Below are 14,284 nucleotides of genomic sequence, written 5' to 3'. Positions count from 1 at the left end.
TTACGTAAGAACTACTTTTTTGACTCTTGACTGCAATGGACGACATACTTGAACAACCTAGTTCTGAAGCTCCTCCACCAAAACTCGATGATAATCCGGATGAACAGTCGTCGGGAGACGAAGATGAAGGCCCCGACTGGACCAAGTTGAAGTCTGTTATGTCCGTTCTCAGTTACGCAGCATCTGTGCTCAACGGCGTCCAAGGATAGGAATCTCTCGCCCCGTCATCCCCAAGCGCGGTGAAAAAGAACACGAGCCTGCAGCTGGCGGAGAGAGTGGGCTGCAGCAGCATATTTTACAACGGTCAAGAAATGCAATGTTTGAGGCGTTGAGAGCGACACGGACGATCTCCAGGTGAGTTATACATCTTTCTTCCCATCTCCATTTCTCACCCCCACAAAGCAAGACGGTGAGCTATGGAATATGGCATCCATCCCTTGCGCGTGTTTCCGTACCTGTTGCTCGAGGAACCCACTTTTCAAGCATGGGCCATTCTGCATCGCGTCTGGCGAAGGATAAAGAGAAGCCTACAAAACGTCTAGAGTTGCTCCCAGAAGAGGCAATTTATCTGATTGAGCGGGGATCCCTTTTCTGCTGGAAGGAGATCGACATTGACCTATCCGGATTGGAAGACGTATCTGGAGCTCCAATGAGTGTGCAGCAGGTATACGCCGAGATGATTGGGATGGAGGATGTCACCGTAGAGAAATATCAGGTTTACAAGCTGATTATGTTCCATTGTTTGATCTCATATGTTGCAGGTTTACTCCTACCTCAGGCGACTGGGATATGTTGTCACCAGGACCGTACCACCTACGTCGGAATATCCTGCGGCAGCGCCATTTGAGAAGATGTGTCCACTTGGACAACCGAGACCTTCTATCTTTGAGCGAATCCGGTTAACGTTCTTTACCTGGATACTCAAGTTCTTCACATCTGCCTTTAACTGGTGGAGGCCTCTACGTCTAAGCCGTTGGTTCTATCATGACAAGAACTATGGTTTGTTTTTTTGACTGCTTCCCCATAACATGTCTGATATTCCATTTTGTGCAGGGCATGTCTTTCGTTCTTTAAGGTTCATGCCGGCGGGACATCAGCTACCGTTACGCCAATCAAAGGAGGAGGATTCTCCTTACAAACCATTCTACAACCTTTACAAGCCTCCTACGCCATTCAAGAAAACGTCACCTCCACCTCCCGATTTTCAGATCGTCGTGATCAAGTGAGTGCAAAACGACTGCTTATCTTGATCACTTTTGAAAACTTATTTTTATCTCAAGCACTCGAACAACGCCCATGCCTTCCCTTCGAGAATTGACTGACCTCTTCGATATCTCACCCGAATTGCCCATACCTCTACCAAAAAGACCCCCTCCGCCTCGACCAGCACTTCCACCTCTTCCCTGGTGGCGAGCGATTTTTCCCTTCCAGCGCCGCGACCCAGGACCACCCGCGCGCCGACCACATCCGTTTGTGGCACTTAGGGCAGGGAAGAAAACCGTGGTCATCGCTGCAGTAGATTCAGGAAACATCAGTTTCTTCCGCTTCATGCAGGGCGCATTCATGGACGTACCAATGGCGTAACATGATACGCTCTTTCGGTGCTTCGGTAAAAAGAATGTATAATGTAAATTGTAGAGCACGCGGATTGCTGTATCCCTTCAGTTATATATGCATTCACAACCACCACAGGAGCTTTTACTATTCAAGTAGACGAAAACGTCAATGGTTGGATCGTGGTGCTATTTGTTTCATTAAACAACCTACAATTTAAAAGTGTGTTGAGAAGTCTATTAATGTGACACGGAGAGCTTAGGTCTACGCGGCGGTGGTCAACGCTTCCCTCCTTCAAACTAGACCCTACATAGCGAATTCTATTTCTTCGTAATTGGCCTTTGTATAGGTTAGTTATTCACATATACTATTTTTCGCTAGTACTTATAGGACCAGGTTGGCCTAGTTTTTAGAATCGTAAGCCCGAGCCCTGAGCCCAAACCATGCCTAGTCCAGTGCCTGAGATAGGTATTTTTGTCGGATGCACTTACAGTAAATGGAAATGTATTGCAACAGTCTATCCAGACCGACATCACTCTTCGGAGGTGCCAGTTAACATACCGTCATCGTCGGAAAGCAATCTGCATCAAAACTCCAAGCCTCAACGACACCTGCTTCCTGCCATGGATTCATCTTACAAGAAATTGCGGATGCCCTGGAACATCCTCAGTTAACATGGAGCAGTGACCCCGAAAATACTGCTGTCATTGCCTAGGATATATTTGAGAAGTCGCAAGGATTTCAGCGTCATCCCGCAGTCGATTACGGAGGTTGTTAGTTTTAATTCCTCCAGCAGAGAAATAACTTAAGCCTGATATGGAGGATGATGCCGTCGCTACCTCTCGTTCTTGCGAACACAATGTCACCGGTCACAGTTGTAGATACAATGTATAGACACAAGGCACACATCTAGTTATTGACCATACCCACCTTCTACTTTGTGAAGATGGAAATATTAAATTTCTGGCGTGCTACAACGTATTAAATGTAGACTCTAGAAAAGTCCAAAGGTCTCCTTTCAATATATCATTACACGATAGCACGCCTTTTGGATACTGGTTTACTACGCTTGCGCTTTTTACCCTGAGAGAATGCGTTTGCACTCTTGAGATCCCGACCCAGGTCATCTTCTTTCTTGACTTGGTAAATTCTGACTATCCAATTCTCCGAAGTGAATGCCTCATCTATCTCAGTGTCAGCAAACAAAAGTTGACAAGCTGGGTGCTGCATACCTAGGTAATCCAACGTCGGTCCTACTTTAGGGACTTGTTGGTTTCGCACTCGGTCAACCGCTTGCCCAGAGCCACCAAACAGTTCAGCAAAGCTGGAATGGAGAGCATTATAAACAGGTTAGATTCCAGTGTGAGAGGATGCTCACCGATGATAACTCATTTTGTACATCAGACTATTCTTCATGGTATTGGAAGCTCGCTCGTCGATTCTATATTCACCTTGAGGGGTGAAATAATTCGGTTCCTGTATTTCATCCGGCCATACACCTTGCGCTATGCGAACCATCCAAAGGAACTTGTTGATGTCGTCTCCGGAATAACCGATCAGACCGCCGAATATAATTAACACATAGTCCACGTCATGCTTGCGCAAAATGGGGTAGGCTATTTCCTCCGGGCTTGACATAGCTTTACCAACAGGTGGCAATATGCGCTGTGGTCTGCGTTAGCGAGGCATGTCATGCATAACATCGGATCTCATACTGTTATTCCATGTGTTGTTATCAACAAGTGTTGGCCTGTCCGCCATACCAGCGATTTGGTATCCATAATCCCACCAGCTCATGACGACAGCTGTCTCCGGCGTGTTTTGCCTGAGCCAATAGTACGCCTCACGGTAATCGTCAATGATGTGTTGACTTCCATCAGGGTTGCTTGAAGCTAGCACGACCGATGGTGAAGAGTATGCGTTCGAAGTCACCCATGTACAGTGGAATACGAAGAAAGCCAGCATTCCAAAGGCATTGAATATGATAATCATACGGGTGTCGAGTCCAAAGATACCTTTGGGAGCAGAACGAGTCCCACGTTTTTTGGTATGGGCCGTAACGGCAGCGACGACGTCGTTGAGAGTGGTCTCACCGTCATTCTGTGCATTTTGAGAGACGTCTGGCTCGGCAGGGTCGATGTAGGTGTCTAGTAATGAGGAGAAGGCCACTGCAGAAGCCACACACACGCAAGGCGTAAGAGTAAGCATCAGACGAACCATCACTCCCGCGAAATAGCTGGCCATCACGGCGTAGATGATGACGAAGACATGTTCGTCGCGCAGTTCACGGAAACACAGGACAACACCGGCGGGAAAGAGGAAGATGAGCAACTGGAGATCCATGAAGAATGAAGGCCAAGCAGTTGGCTGATGCTCTGAAACCGAAGCGATGATAGGGATATATCTGAGAAGGTGTAAGCTAAATAAGTTAGTAGCTTAAGGAGAGTAAATCTCACTTCTTCGCGTATCCCGTGTCCCAGAGGGAGTAGAAGCGACCGGTCCATGGTGCAATCCAACCTGCATAAGTTAAGCCCACAAATGCAAGGGTTCCTAGAATTCCCGTCGTTACAACCGAATAGAATAAAAGATTTTGGAACTGTTTCGAGGATAGATGTGATCGGACTAGTTGAGCAAAAGCAACAATCTGGAGGAGTCCGAAGACACCAAGGGCTGCCATATGTTCACTCGTCCGCACAGGCTGAAAACCAACAAAAGGAACTTGCATGCTCGCAAGTGTTCCGATTGCATACCAGGATGAATAGGCGACATAGAGACGGCTAGTGAAACGTCCCATCAGTATCAACACTAGGGCGTGGAGAGGTATCATGTTGGTGATGAAGACGTAACCACCTAAAGACTTATATTTACTGGTGAAAGTAGGGAGGAACGAGAAGACATACCCCAGGCGGCGACCATATAGAAGTAGAATATCGCGGCGACTGTGCCGAACAGCGCACTACCAAGTTTTAAGGCTTTGATCCAGCAGAAGAACGTGAACATGAGCAGGAAGATTGCGATGGCTTCATTGTCGTAGGATCCTGCAACAGAACGGGAGATGTAGCCAGGAACAATGCCGATGAATGCTGCGGCCAGCAAGCCTGCGCTGGCGTCTTTCATCTCTTTGGTAAACCTATTAGGTGTTAACTCATTGAAGATACTGCAATAGTAATAACATACATGTAGGTCGCCCAAGCAGTCAGAGCACTGAATCCTGGCGCTAGCAGCACGCAAATGTTTCGTATATCTACCGGGAGGTTGAGAGCATGTAAGATGTTGTAGATGACGCCGCTCGTTGCCATGAGCCCAGGATAGACGGTTCCACCAACGACACGACCTAATGGATACCTAGCCAATTATTAGCAAGAGACATGGGATATCGTGGGAAGTAAAACAACCAGGCGCTTGCATCAAACCAGTTGTAAAATGCCTAAGGGAAATGAGAATACTGATGCATTCGCTAGAGTGGGTTACGCACATAGAATCCTTCGGATGCTAATACCTTCGTAGCACGACTAAACGGCATCAATTCACGGAAGCATAATAACAACCAGATGATTTACTGACAAGTTGAACCATGGATCACTGGGAATGGAATAAGAGAAAGGACCAGAACGACGTCAAGAGACTCACAATTCGTGTATGATACTCTCAAAGTTTATCACAGCGAATAATCGAGAAGCAATAGCAGCGCCAGATATGAGAGCCAGAGCGATAATGCGCAGCAGGGATGCGGTATTGGCGACCGTCGCTGGCGAGACATTTGTAGGGAGCGGATAGGCCGCAGGCATGGCCAGTTATAATTTGCTCGTTGTGGGCCTGGAAGAGAGTCGAGGAGGAGGTCGAGGTGAGTGTAAGAAAGAAAAGTCGCGGCGGTCGTGACCTTAACGTGACTTGGATCTATACGTGTCCCAAATTGAGGGTAGCCTAAAGTGGGAATGGTAATCGCCACGTCGTCCTTGCCGTTTCCTCACCATCACTCACCTTCAATAACATCTCTCTCGACCAGTCTGACGTCGGGCTAATCGCTCGCAGCGATGCCAGTAAATCCAGTACTGCGCCAAAGGGCAAGGGCTGTCGCTACCTCAATCAATTCCCATCGCATTCTCCTCTATGGCACGCTCTCTACTGTCGCGGTCTGTGCCGCCGTCGCCAATGCTTTAAAGAACTACAGCAACTTCTACTCTGTCGCGATATATCTATCCAAAAGCAGCCGTAGTGTTCTTGTGCGCTGCTTCGTCCGTATGTTCTCCGACCATCTATTAATTCTTCGTAGGTTTTCGCAAACTTTGCGTTCATTCTCGCCTTGTTGTGCGGTCATGTACTTCAGAAGGTATTCTTTGGTAGTTTGAGGCCAAATGAAATAGAAGTACGTGCTCCAGCTTCTTTGTAGCTCTACATTCACTTATGTCTTGCAGCGTCTGTACGACCGCCTTTGGTTCTTCGTGACGGAATCACTTCTGGCATTCACCATCTTTCGCGATGAATTCGACGCTCCTTTCGCTACCATGTTTGGGTTCCTCCTGTTTGTCAAGTCATTCCATTGGTTGGCCAGTGATCGTATCGAGTGGGTGAGTAAATGCTGTGTCTGGCATACTTCATTCCTCTCACCTCGCCTGGTTCAGATGGATCAACGCCCGTATCCGGGGCCGTCGTTACTCTTCCACGTTCGGATGTCAACTTTGTTCGTGATATTATGGACGACAGATTTTTTCATGCTGCTGTTTGCGGTCGAAAACACGCTCGAATACGGCGTGGGAGGCATGGTTCTTTTTGCATGCGAGGCGAGTCATCATTCCCTTTCTGCGCAAAACACATGCTTATCCAAATGCTAACGGATAGTACGGCATATTGATGGCCAGCGTCGCGAATTCTATCGCCAAGTATGTCTTGTCGGCTTATGATTTCCGAAGAGCGGGCGTCCATGGGGGAGAGAATGCTCCTCCCTGGGAGCAGAAAAGTATGTGGACTTTCTACATCGAATTGATCACTGGTAGGGTCTTCTTTCAGACTGCAGTCAATTGCGCTCATCATTGTGGTTAGACTTCAGCAAATTGACGACCTATCTCTGTTTCTTTGCCATCATTCTCACCTTTTATGGCCTCCCGTTGAACATCGTACGGGATATCTACTTTACAGCGCGCTCCTTCGTGACTCGCTTAAGAGCCCTTCATCGGTATCAAACTGCGACCAGAAATATGGATCAGAGATACCCAAACGCTACTCAGGAAGAACTATCTTCAACCGATCATACATGTATTATTTGTCGCGAAGAGATGACACTTCCACAGACTCCAACAGGGCCTGCACCTGAAGGTCCTAACATGACACCCAAGAAGCTACCGTGTGGTCATATATTTCATTTTCATTGTCTACGGTCTTGGCTGGAGCGGCAGCAGAGTTGTCCTACTTGGTCTGTGGATGATTCAGCCCTGATATCTATACATACTAAATATTCGTATCACAGCCGTCGCACTGTCCTGGAAACAAATCCTCCAGGTGTTCAGGGCGGGAGAGATCGCAGGACTCCTGGTGTACAGGCGCAAAGAAATGCTCCTGCGCCCAATCGTAACAATGCAGCAAACAATGGCGCCGGTAATACGATGGACATGCTACGCCGCCTACTCAATAACCCAAACGCACCGAATCGGCCTCTAGATGCTGGTAATCACGCGGTAAATGTGGTTATTCAGTATGACATCCATAACTATCCACCCCAAAACACTGCCAATCAGCGCGATCAGCCACCATCGCAGCCACGACCTTTGCACCCCCCTCCGCAATTTGTGGGCTTTTATGGTCCCGGCGGTGTATGGCAGCCATGGCCTGAGCATGTTGCCCCAGAAGCCACCCAAAATAACGCCTCTGGTGCATCGAATTCAGCGTCAACTTCATCTACTGAGCCTGAGCGCGCGACCAATATCTCCGCTTCAACGGCATCTAATGTTTCAGCAGCGTCTTCAGGTGATGCCCCAGTCCTGTCTCCAACGGATGCCCCCCTGCCGTCGTCAGAGTCAATAAGCCCCAGTGAAGCTGCTGCGCTCGCCGCCCTTCGGCGGTTGAATCGCAAGGATCCATCACATGATAGGGCTCCCAGCACAAGGTCTGATTCTTCCTCTTCCTCTTCTTCAATGTCAAGCTCTACATCGGAGAGCAGTGACGGAGAAACATCACGAATCAACGAATCCCATCCTACCTCGCACGCTACTTCAACAGCACACGTCGGTGTCCCTTCATTAATACCTCTTGATTACATACATTCGGAATCCGGATCAGTACCCAGGCCACCACTAAACTCACAAGGTCGCAACCCTGGTCGGCCCTTCAACGAGATACCAATCTCACAATTACCTCCCACGTTGACAGAAGACCAGTTGGCTGTTCTGGACACGGTTACAAGGGAGGCTATCGATGAGCGGATACGCATCCTTGAAGGAGTATCGGGTGCAGTTTATCGGTGTATTGACGAACTTATGCGAGTGCGGAGTGCACTTCCTCCGCTACCAACCACCACACCTACACCCACAACGTCGACTACAGCAGGTAATGGGACCACAGGAAGGGAAGAAGATTCCAACGAGTAAGAAGGGTTTCAATATTATATATTTGAAGTGTACACATAGTCATGCAATGGATGTCATTTTCGGACACTGGAAATAAAGATCAAGGGCCATGTTACTTTTGAGGTAGAATAAGATCCAATCGTTGTTTTACGAGGGATGCGTCAACCTCGGACTTGTCCACAGTCGCGTAGAAAGCCTTCATAATCTTTCCAGTGCTCTTCCGTGGGTCACTGTCGGCAGTGATACCCTCCGCTTCCATAGCAGCACGCAGTCTCGAGTCTACCTCTGCCTCGGATAGTAGTAGGGGTAGAAACGCTGCCAATGCGTTGATTTCTTTGGACTCCTTGTCGACGAGATCTTGTCTGTTCGCTTTCGCATATTGGTCGATGGCATCATTCTGATACTTGGTTACAGGTGCGATGAACGGTGGAAACGTGTGACTTACCCGACGAGCAACGGCTTTCCGTATGATGGAAACTATAGCAGACTGGGAAACGGGGGCCCTTAGCCTTGTCTGCAGCATAGACTTCAGAGAGAACAGACTAGAGGACGAGATAGGTATGGAGGATGCAGAGAAGAAGACGTGACGAACGCGAAGTAACGTTGAGGTAAATGGATCCTTGTTCTTCAACGCATTTTTAACACCAGCAGTCAGTTGTTCTCGAATGGGAGAAGCTATGTGTCTGTGAGTAATAGTATTTAAATAGAGAATGACACTGACGCTGGACAGAGGTAGTGTACAGACGGAAAAGTGGACGCTGTAGGAAACAGCGAGCAGTACACAAGCTGGCCATGGAGAAAGAAGAAATCCACACGTGATTCAAACGCGTCTCTCCGAGCGAGCATCATCATATACCTAAGTACGTATACAGGACGGCGAATCCTACACGATGAGTGTTGCCTTTCCAACGTCTGGTTCATTTATCCAGTCCGTTCGTGAATCTTCCCGGAAAGCACGAACTGAAAATAAAATTTCTGTAATCTATCATCCTTGCGAATGCTAGTATGTATACTGATCTTCCAGTTGTAGATTACCAATGAATCAATTCACCGTCTTCTAACCTCGCCTGCGTTTACCCAGTCCTTTGCTGGCGTGAGCAAGTCGCATGGCCTTGCCATGCCGCTCAATTTCTCATCGCCCCTTGCTGAACTAAACGTTCTTGCTATCCTCTCCTTGCTGAATTTTGGCTCTGGTTACCGTGTGCCCCTTCATGAAGCAACCGGGCGCGGGGCATGGGACTCAATACGTGCACTGGTACTATCAATGTACATTGCTGATGAAAAACTGCTCACCGCACGGGGAATGCAATCTGTGGACGTCGGCAAGGTTGCAGAGTTGATGTGTGTCAAAATCCACATTGAGAAACCGCACGAGTCGATTCCGGGTGTCACGGTGGGCGAACTTGGTGGCCCAATGTATGAGCTGACGACGTTGATCACGGGCGTCTTGAATGAGACGGGTGATATTTTGGTCAAGGCAGGGTATCCCGATCTTGGCACGTTTGTGGCACAGACCCCGGAAGCCAACGATGCAGAAGCTATTCTTGAACGGGCAAGTAAGAACTGTATTCGCACTGGATCTATCTGATGACAAGTATTGATAGCTTGTTCGTGCGATCCCAGCGTTCAGAGATATGGCCCTCGTAAACGGACATCCCATCTACTGTTTCAAGAAAGCCCTGTTTCTGATTAACGGTATACGCGTCCGTTTTGGGGCCACATCTTCGTCTCCGTTTCCCATCCCATCCACTTCCCATCTTCCCATCTTTAGTGACAACGTTATTCCGTCCTTACTCGTCCATCTGGGTGTCATCGATCTCTCAGCATCCCCGATGCAAGCCGTCTTTTCGGACGCACACTCTGAGCAAAAAATAGCGTCGCTGCTGCAGGCAAGTGACGTTTCCAGCCGGCAAGCGTCTCGGGGGTTACCTCGGGAAGGGCCTAAATTAACGGCCGAACAGTCATTCATTTTACGTGCTGCTGCGATTGATGCTTGCGAAATGATTGTATCGGCAGCTGAATCAGCATCGTTAGGTGTTACCTTGAGCGACCTTGATGCGTGGCTCTGGCAGATTGCCAAGGATAGGGATGATTATCGCCAGTTGGAAAGGTTTACTGAGAAGGGGACCGTATTTTTTTGATGCAGTGCACGCTGGAATCTGATGCAAGTAGATAGGACGCAACGCGGGCGATATATAATGTGTTGTTAAGACGATCTTTTTGAGCTAAGCGTACCTTGCGAGATATTAAAAGGTACTTGCCTTTGCGCTTGCCTTTGCTGTTGTTTTACTCCCTCAATGTCCTTTCATCTGATGTCCCCAGATGCTGACACTTTCTCGACTCCTCCAACATCCCCGTTCGATCCTTCAATCCGACCTTCGCTCTCGAAAAAGAGCAGCAGGCCTTCATCCTTACATCTAGACTCGACTCGCACGATATGGCCAAATAATATTGTTCTAGAGACATCTGCATCAGGTGCTACAAATGGTCATCTATTGACCGGCAATGAAACAATGACGCCAACTTCAACCGCTCCTTCTTCCTCCAGTATGGATACTCAATCGACCTCCAGCAGCAATGGCATCCCTCGGCAGCCAATGCATTCTCCGTGTTTCGTTCACTCTCACCTCGACAAAGGTGCTTCTCTCACCGAGTGGCTGCGAAATAAGCAAACCGCCCTTATCCCAGAAGTCGGCGTCGCTCATTCTCTCCAGCGTAATGGAATCAACGGCAGCAGCGATAGTGACCACCGAATATCACCGCTTGGTTCAAGCCCGGGTTCTGTTATCAGCAGTAGCAACGACGAGGTCGACGAATATGGTGCTAGTCTAACCAAACAGCTTGCAGAGACCGCCGTCGGTGTCCGCGAGATGAGCAAGCAGCTTGGTACGTCCGGTTATCCATACTTTTACTGACCTCTTATCTTACATCCGTTTCTTAGGTCGTGCTCGTGTCAGATCAAATATTCAAAACGTTCTCATCATTACCAAAGCTAGGGACAATCGTCTTATCAAGCTCACTAGAGAGTTGGCCTTGTATCTCATGCTCAAGCCTCGGAATGGCCAGCAACGCGGTCTCGTTGTGTGCGTGCTCCGTTACGCTCCTTGATAATATCCGTTCATCTTGTCTTTTAGATACGTGGATAATCAACTACGGCATTCCCGACGATTTGACGCAGAGGGCATCGAACGCGACTATCCAGAGCTCTTCGTTCCATTCCCCCGTCGCCGTACTTCCAGCAGCACATCGTTATCATCTCTCGCCTCCGCATCTCTTCCTAAAGAAGAATTGTATCTTCAAGAAGAAGGACAGCTACGTTACTGGACGAGCCATATGTGCAGCCATAGTCCCCATCTCTTCGATTTCGTCGTCACGGTACGTTGCGATAATACTTCCAACACTGTTATCTCATATTCTCTCACAGCTCGGTGGTGATGGAACAGTACTCTTTACCTCATGGCTCTTCCAACGAATTGTCCCACCCGTCCTCCCATTTGCTCTCGGTTCACTGGGATTCCTTACCAACTTTGATTTTGCCGACCACCAGGCTGTCATGGATTCTGCTATCGACTCCGGTATACGCGTCAATTTGCGAATGCGTTTCACTTGCACGGTGTACCGCGCTGTCACCAATGGGAGCAAATGCCGAAAAGCTGTGAAGAAGGGGGAAACAGGAGAGATCATGATGAGGAAACTCGAGAAAGATGGTTGGGAAGCCGTTGAAGGCAGCTGGAGTGGCGGCATCGCATATAATGAAGGCTGCAAGAACCCAAAGGACAAGGAGATAATGTGTTTTACGACACGGCCTGTGGAAACTTTTGAAGTGCTCAATGATCTCGTGGTTGATCGAGGTCCCAGTCCTTTTGTCAGTCTTCTGGAGCTCTTTGGTACCGTTAAACCTTTTGTCTTTGGCCTCCTGTACTCAAGTTCTTGCCTTTATAGGTGATGAGCACCATATGACGACGGTTCAAGCGGATGGCCTTACTGTATCAACTCCAACAGGATCAACGGCGTACTCGGTATCTCCACATCCACCTTTTGTTGTATGCATGCTGACCTTTTTATTCTATCCAGTTATCCGCCGGAGGCTCTCTTGTTCACCCAGAGATACCTGCTATACTCATTACACCCATATGTCCCCACACACTCTCCTTCAGACCCATGCTTCTTCCGGATAGTATGGAGTTACGAATATGTGTTCCTTTCAATTCTCGAAGCACCGCGTGGGCCTCTTTCGATGGTCGAGGACGGGTCGAGCTGAAGCGTGAGTTTTTTTACACGTATAATGTCATCATGCTAATAGCACTATTAGAGGGAGATCATATCAAAGTGACTGCATCGAAATATCCCTTCCCGACTGTGTGTGCTGACAAACAGTCAACTGACTGGTTCCATGCCATCTCTCGCACACTCAAATGGAACGAACGAGAACGGCAAAAATCGTTTGTAATGGTAGAAGAAGGTCCAACAAAGCCGACGAAGCGGAACAAACTCAAGAACGGTTCTTCAGAGGTTTCTGGAACTGTTACTCCGGAAGTCGTGGAAGAAGAGACTGTGGAAGACGAGGAAGAGGATGAGGTGTCTGATGAAGAGCGCGATGATGGAAAATTCGATATAGACGATTCCTCCCCCGAAGCAGCCATGGCTAAAGCACCGAAGCTCGCGCGATCAAATACAGAGACGATTGGCCAAGAAAAAGTGCAGGAAATAATTGCCGAGGACCGACTTCACAAAGCTCTCCCCCGACCTGCTGTTTCGGTATTAGAATCTAAACGTCGGAAATCACGGTCACGTTCGCGTTCCCGACCGGGCTATCAGTCTGGTGTACAGACACCCGGTCGATACGCAGGTCCTGAGTCTCACCCTCCCATCATTTCTCCTCGCCGGGTAGAGTTTAGCATTCATGGGCCTGTATCACCCACGGATTCTACAGATTCAGGACCGTCAGACTCAGGACATCGTGGCGCAAGAGACGATATACATTCTTCAGGGAAGTCGAGTGGGAAGAGCAGGATACCCAAGGATAGAGATTTGGACGCCGACGCTGTACAGACACCTACTGTTGGAAATTCGCTTTATCATCGCGGGCATTCACGCTCACGGTCTCGAGACGCTTCGGGGCATCGAGCATTTGCTGTTTGGGGACAAGATGAGAGTGATAGCACTACCAGTGATAGTGACACCTAGGCCATTCGTATAATCATTAAATGCATCATACATCTTATGCTTTTAGAATGCTGCTGTTGTTACGAGTCCTATGTATGAGGAATTCAAGCTGAGAGCAAGGGTGCTCGGGAATGTCGGCCCGGAACATCCGGTAGGGTGGTTGGTTGTCCCCGGAGGGGGGAAAAAATTTCTGTGTATAAACCTTTAGGTGCTCTTAGAGCCTAAAAAATATATATTTTATATATATCTGTATTCATCCTTGTGATGAAACAGTACACCATTCAATGGCTGATCACAATCTGATATGGGGATATGCTGGGGAGGAGATAGGGTGATTTCTATCAGTGTACTATTACCTTGCTTGTCAAGGTCTCTCTAGGTCTAAAATCTTCGCTTACACAAGCCATGGTCTTCCCATGATATGACATCATTCTCCACACATAATCAAAATCCTTGTCACTGACAATTTCACCCTTTTCCATCACGCATCGAATGTCTTTTCACAACGGATATCAAATCGCCAACATATTAAATCCTCTAGATCTACTGGTAATGGCAAGATTGGACATAGCTACTGCCCTCAAAAACCTTAATGATATTTGTGCTTATCTTCCATCTGCATTAGAAAGACAAACTCGGCATATCATCTATATCTTTTGCGCTTTATTGCCACTTCCAATGTTGGCAGATCTACTTGAAAACCTCAAATCTCGATGATGGGGTGGATATAAACACTTTGTATGGAGATGTACCGACCATAATATTAGACACCATGTGTTGAATAGTGGGACTGAGCCATACGTGTGCTTCAACATTGCAACGGATAATGCGACTACCCTGCCGTGCCCTGCAGGTATGTCTGCATATTTCGTCCCTCACACTGTACACATATCCACTGATCACTGGCACTGAGTAGGAAACGACAACCTTAAGAGTACAAAGCCTAAGTGGAAAATTGTGGACGTTGAAAGAGGTGAGACGAAGAAGTTCATGCTTAAATGTAA

The 14,284-nt window shown here is 48.0% G+C and overlaps 6 protein-coding genes across 6 annotated transcripts; 4 read left to right on the top strand and 2 right to left on the bottom strand.

Annotated features, from left to right (window-relative positions):
* The first annotated feature begins 15 nt into the window (after nt 1–15).
* On the top strand, nt 16–2,000 carry EV420DRAFT_1553360 (tRNA-splicing endonuclease subunit sen54 N-term-domain-containing protein). The gene is made up of 7 exons (XM_060473552.1): nt 16–151; nt 205–354; nt 403–715; nt 762–999; nt 1,054–1,222; nt 1,281–1,903; nt 1,951–2,000. Exons 1-6 carry the CDS (start codon nt 36–38, stop codon nt 1,582–1,584), a joined length of 1,290 nt encoding a protein of 429 aa, XP_060328893.1. The 5' UTR covers nt 16–35; the 3' UTR covers nt 1,585–1,903; nt 1,951–2,000.
* Nucleotides 2,001–2,143: 143 nt separating this feature from the next.
* On the bottom strand, nt 2,144–5,408 carry EV420DRAFT_1553355 (oligosaccharyl transferase STT3 subunit). The gene is made up of 11 exons (XM_060473551.1): nt 5,185–5,408; nt 5,119–5,136; nt 5,030–5,066; nt 4,950–4,981; nt 4,732–4,899; nt 4,455–4,684; nt 4,011–4,404; nt 3,256–3,958; nt 2,933–3,219; nt 2,787–2,878; nt 2,144–2,738 (listed from the first exon to the last, which is right to left on the bottom strand). Exons 1-11 carry the CDS (start codon nt 5,340–5,342, stop codon nt 2,584–2,586), a joined length of 2,274 nt encoding a protein of 757 aa, XP_060328892.1. The 5' UTR covers nt 5,343–5,408; the 3' UTR covers nt 2,144–2,583.
* Nucleotides 5,409–5,491: 83 nt separating this feature from the next.
* Nucleotides 5,492–8,200, top strand: EV420DRAFT_1765440 (uncharacterized protein). The gene is made up of 7 exons (XM_060480829.1): nt 5,492–5,777; nt 5,828–5,920; nt 5,970–6,122; nt 6,177–6,335; nt 6,394–6,544; nt 6,595–6,964; nt 7,019–8,200. Exons 1-7 carry the CDS (start codon nt 5,589–5,591, stop codon nt 8,133–8,135), a joined length of 2,232 nt encoding a protein of 743 aa, XP_060328891.1. The 5' UTR covers nt 5,492–5,588; the 3' UTR covers nt 8,136–8,200.
* EV420DRAFT_1553353 (Yqey-like protein-domain-containing protein) lies at nt 8,201–8,934 on the bottom strand. The gene is given in 5 exon segments (XM_060473550.1): nt 8,201–8,511; nt 8,560–8,591; nt 8,611–8,656; nt 8,707–8,789; nt 8,836–8,934. The coding sequence occupies 5 exon segments, from the start codon at nt 8,906–8,908 to the stop codon at nt 8,227–8,229; spliced, it is 519 nt and encodes a 172-aa protein (XP_060328890.1). The 5' UTR covers nt 8,909–8,934; the 3' UTR covers nt 8,201–8,226.
* EV420DRAFT_565184 (uncharacterized protein) lies at nt 8,924–10,366 on the top strand. The gene is made up of 3 exons (XM_060482604.1): nt 8,924–9,091; nt 9,145–9,666; nt 9,719–10,366. The coding sequence occupies exons 1-3, from the start codon at nt 9,005–9,007 to the stop codon at nt 10,253–10,255; spliced, it is 1,146 nt and encodes a 381-aa protein (XP_060328889.1). The 5' UTR covers nt 8,924–9,004; the 3' UTR covers nt 10,256–10,366.
* A 45-nt stretch (nt 10,367–10,411) lies between these two features.
* On the top strand, nt 10,412–13,543 carry EV420DRAFT_1693034 (uncharacterized protein; the record flags this gene model as incomplete). The annotated part of the gene is made up of 7 exons (XM_060479371.1): nt 10,412–11,000; nt 11,056–11,197; nt 11,249–11,489; nt 11,539–12,001; nt 12,057–12,133; nt 12,189–12,378; nt 12,427–13,543. 7 exons carry the CDS (start codon nt 10,412–10,414, stop codon nt 13,299–13,301), a joined length of 2,577 nt encoding a protein of 858 aa, XP_060328888.1. The 3' UTR covers nt 13,302–13,543.
* Nucleotides 13,544–14,284: the final 741 nt, after the last annotated feature.

Source organism: Desarmillaria tabescens (genome assembly GCF_030435595.1).
Source record: "Desarmillaria tabescens strain CCBAS 213 chromosome Unknown EV420scaffold_25, whole genome shotgun sequence".
Taxonomy (NCBI): Eukaryota; Fungi; Basidiomycota; class Agaricomycetes; order Agaricales; family Physalacriaceae; genus Desarmillaria; species Desarmillaria tabescens.
Note: the sequence above shows the minus strand (reverse complement) of the source record. Positions and strands in the feature narration are given on the sequence as shown.

Bases quoted from the DNA above. Each gene is read 5' to 3' on its own strand.
- EV420DRAFT_1553360 (XM_060473552.1), top strand. From the start codon at position 36: ATGGACGACATACTTGAACAACCTAGTTCTGAAGCTCCTCCACCAAAA. The intron at 152-204 runs GTCTGTTATGTC...ACGGCGTCCAAG, and splicing joins CCCGACTGGACCAAGTTGAA to GATAGGAATCTCTCGCCCCG. The intron at 355-402 runs GTGAGTTATACA...ACCCCCACAAAG, and splicing joins GCGACACGGACGATCTCCAG to CAAGACGGTGAGCTATGGAA.
- EV420DRAFT_1553355 (XM_060473551.1), bottom strand. From the start codon at position 5,342: ATGCCTGCGGCCTATCCGCTCCCTACAAATGTCTCGCCAGCGACGGTC. The intron at 4,405-4,454 runs GTATGTCTTCTC...ATAAGTCTTTAG, and splicing joins CTATATGGTCGCCGCCTGGG to GTGGTTACGTCTTCATCACC. The intron at 2,879-2,932 runs GTGAGCATCCTC...TCTCCATTCCAG, and splicing joins TACAAAATGAGTTATCATCG to CTTTGCTGAACTGTTTGGTG.
- EV420DRAFT_1765440 (XM_060480829.1), top strand. From the start codon at position 5,589: ATGCCAGTAAATCCAGTACTGCGCCAAAGGGCAAGGGCTGTCGCTACC. The intron at 6,123-6,176 runs GTGAGTAAATGC...CGCCTGGTTCAG, and splicing joins CCAGTGATCGTATCGAGTGG to ATGGATCAACGCCCGTATCC. The intron at 6,336-6,393 runs GCGAGTCATCAT...GCTAACGGATAG, and splicing joins TGGTTCTTTTTGCATGCGAG to TACGGCATATTGATGGCCAG.
- EV420DRAFT_1553353 (XM_060473550.1), bottom strand. From the start codon at position 8,908: ATGGCCAGCTTGTGTACTGCTCGCTGTTTCCTACAGCGTCCACTTTTC. The intron at 8,790-8,835 runs GTCAGTGTCATT...ACAGACACATAG, and splicing joins GTACACTACCTCTGTCCAGC to CTTCTCCCATTCGAGAACAA. The intron at 8,657-8,706 runs GTTCGTCACGTC...CTCGTCCTCTAG, and splicing joins TTACCTCAACGTTACTTCGC to TCTGTTCTCTCTGAAGTCTA.
- EV420DRAFT_565184 (XM_060482604.1), top strand. From the start codon at position 9,005: ATGAGTGTTGCCTTTCCAACGTCTGGTTCATTTATCCAGTCCGTTCGT. The intron at 9,092-9,144 runs GTAATCTATCAT...TTCCAGTTGTAG, and splicing joins GAACTGAAAATAAAATTTCT to ATTACCAATGAATCAATTCA. The intron at 9,667-9,718 runs GCAAGTAAGAAC...AAGTATTGATAG, and splicing joins CAGAAGCTATTCTTGAACGG to CTTGTTCGTGCGATCCCAGC.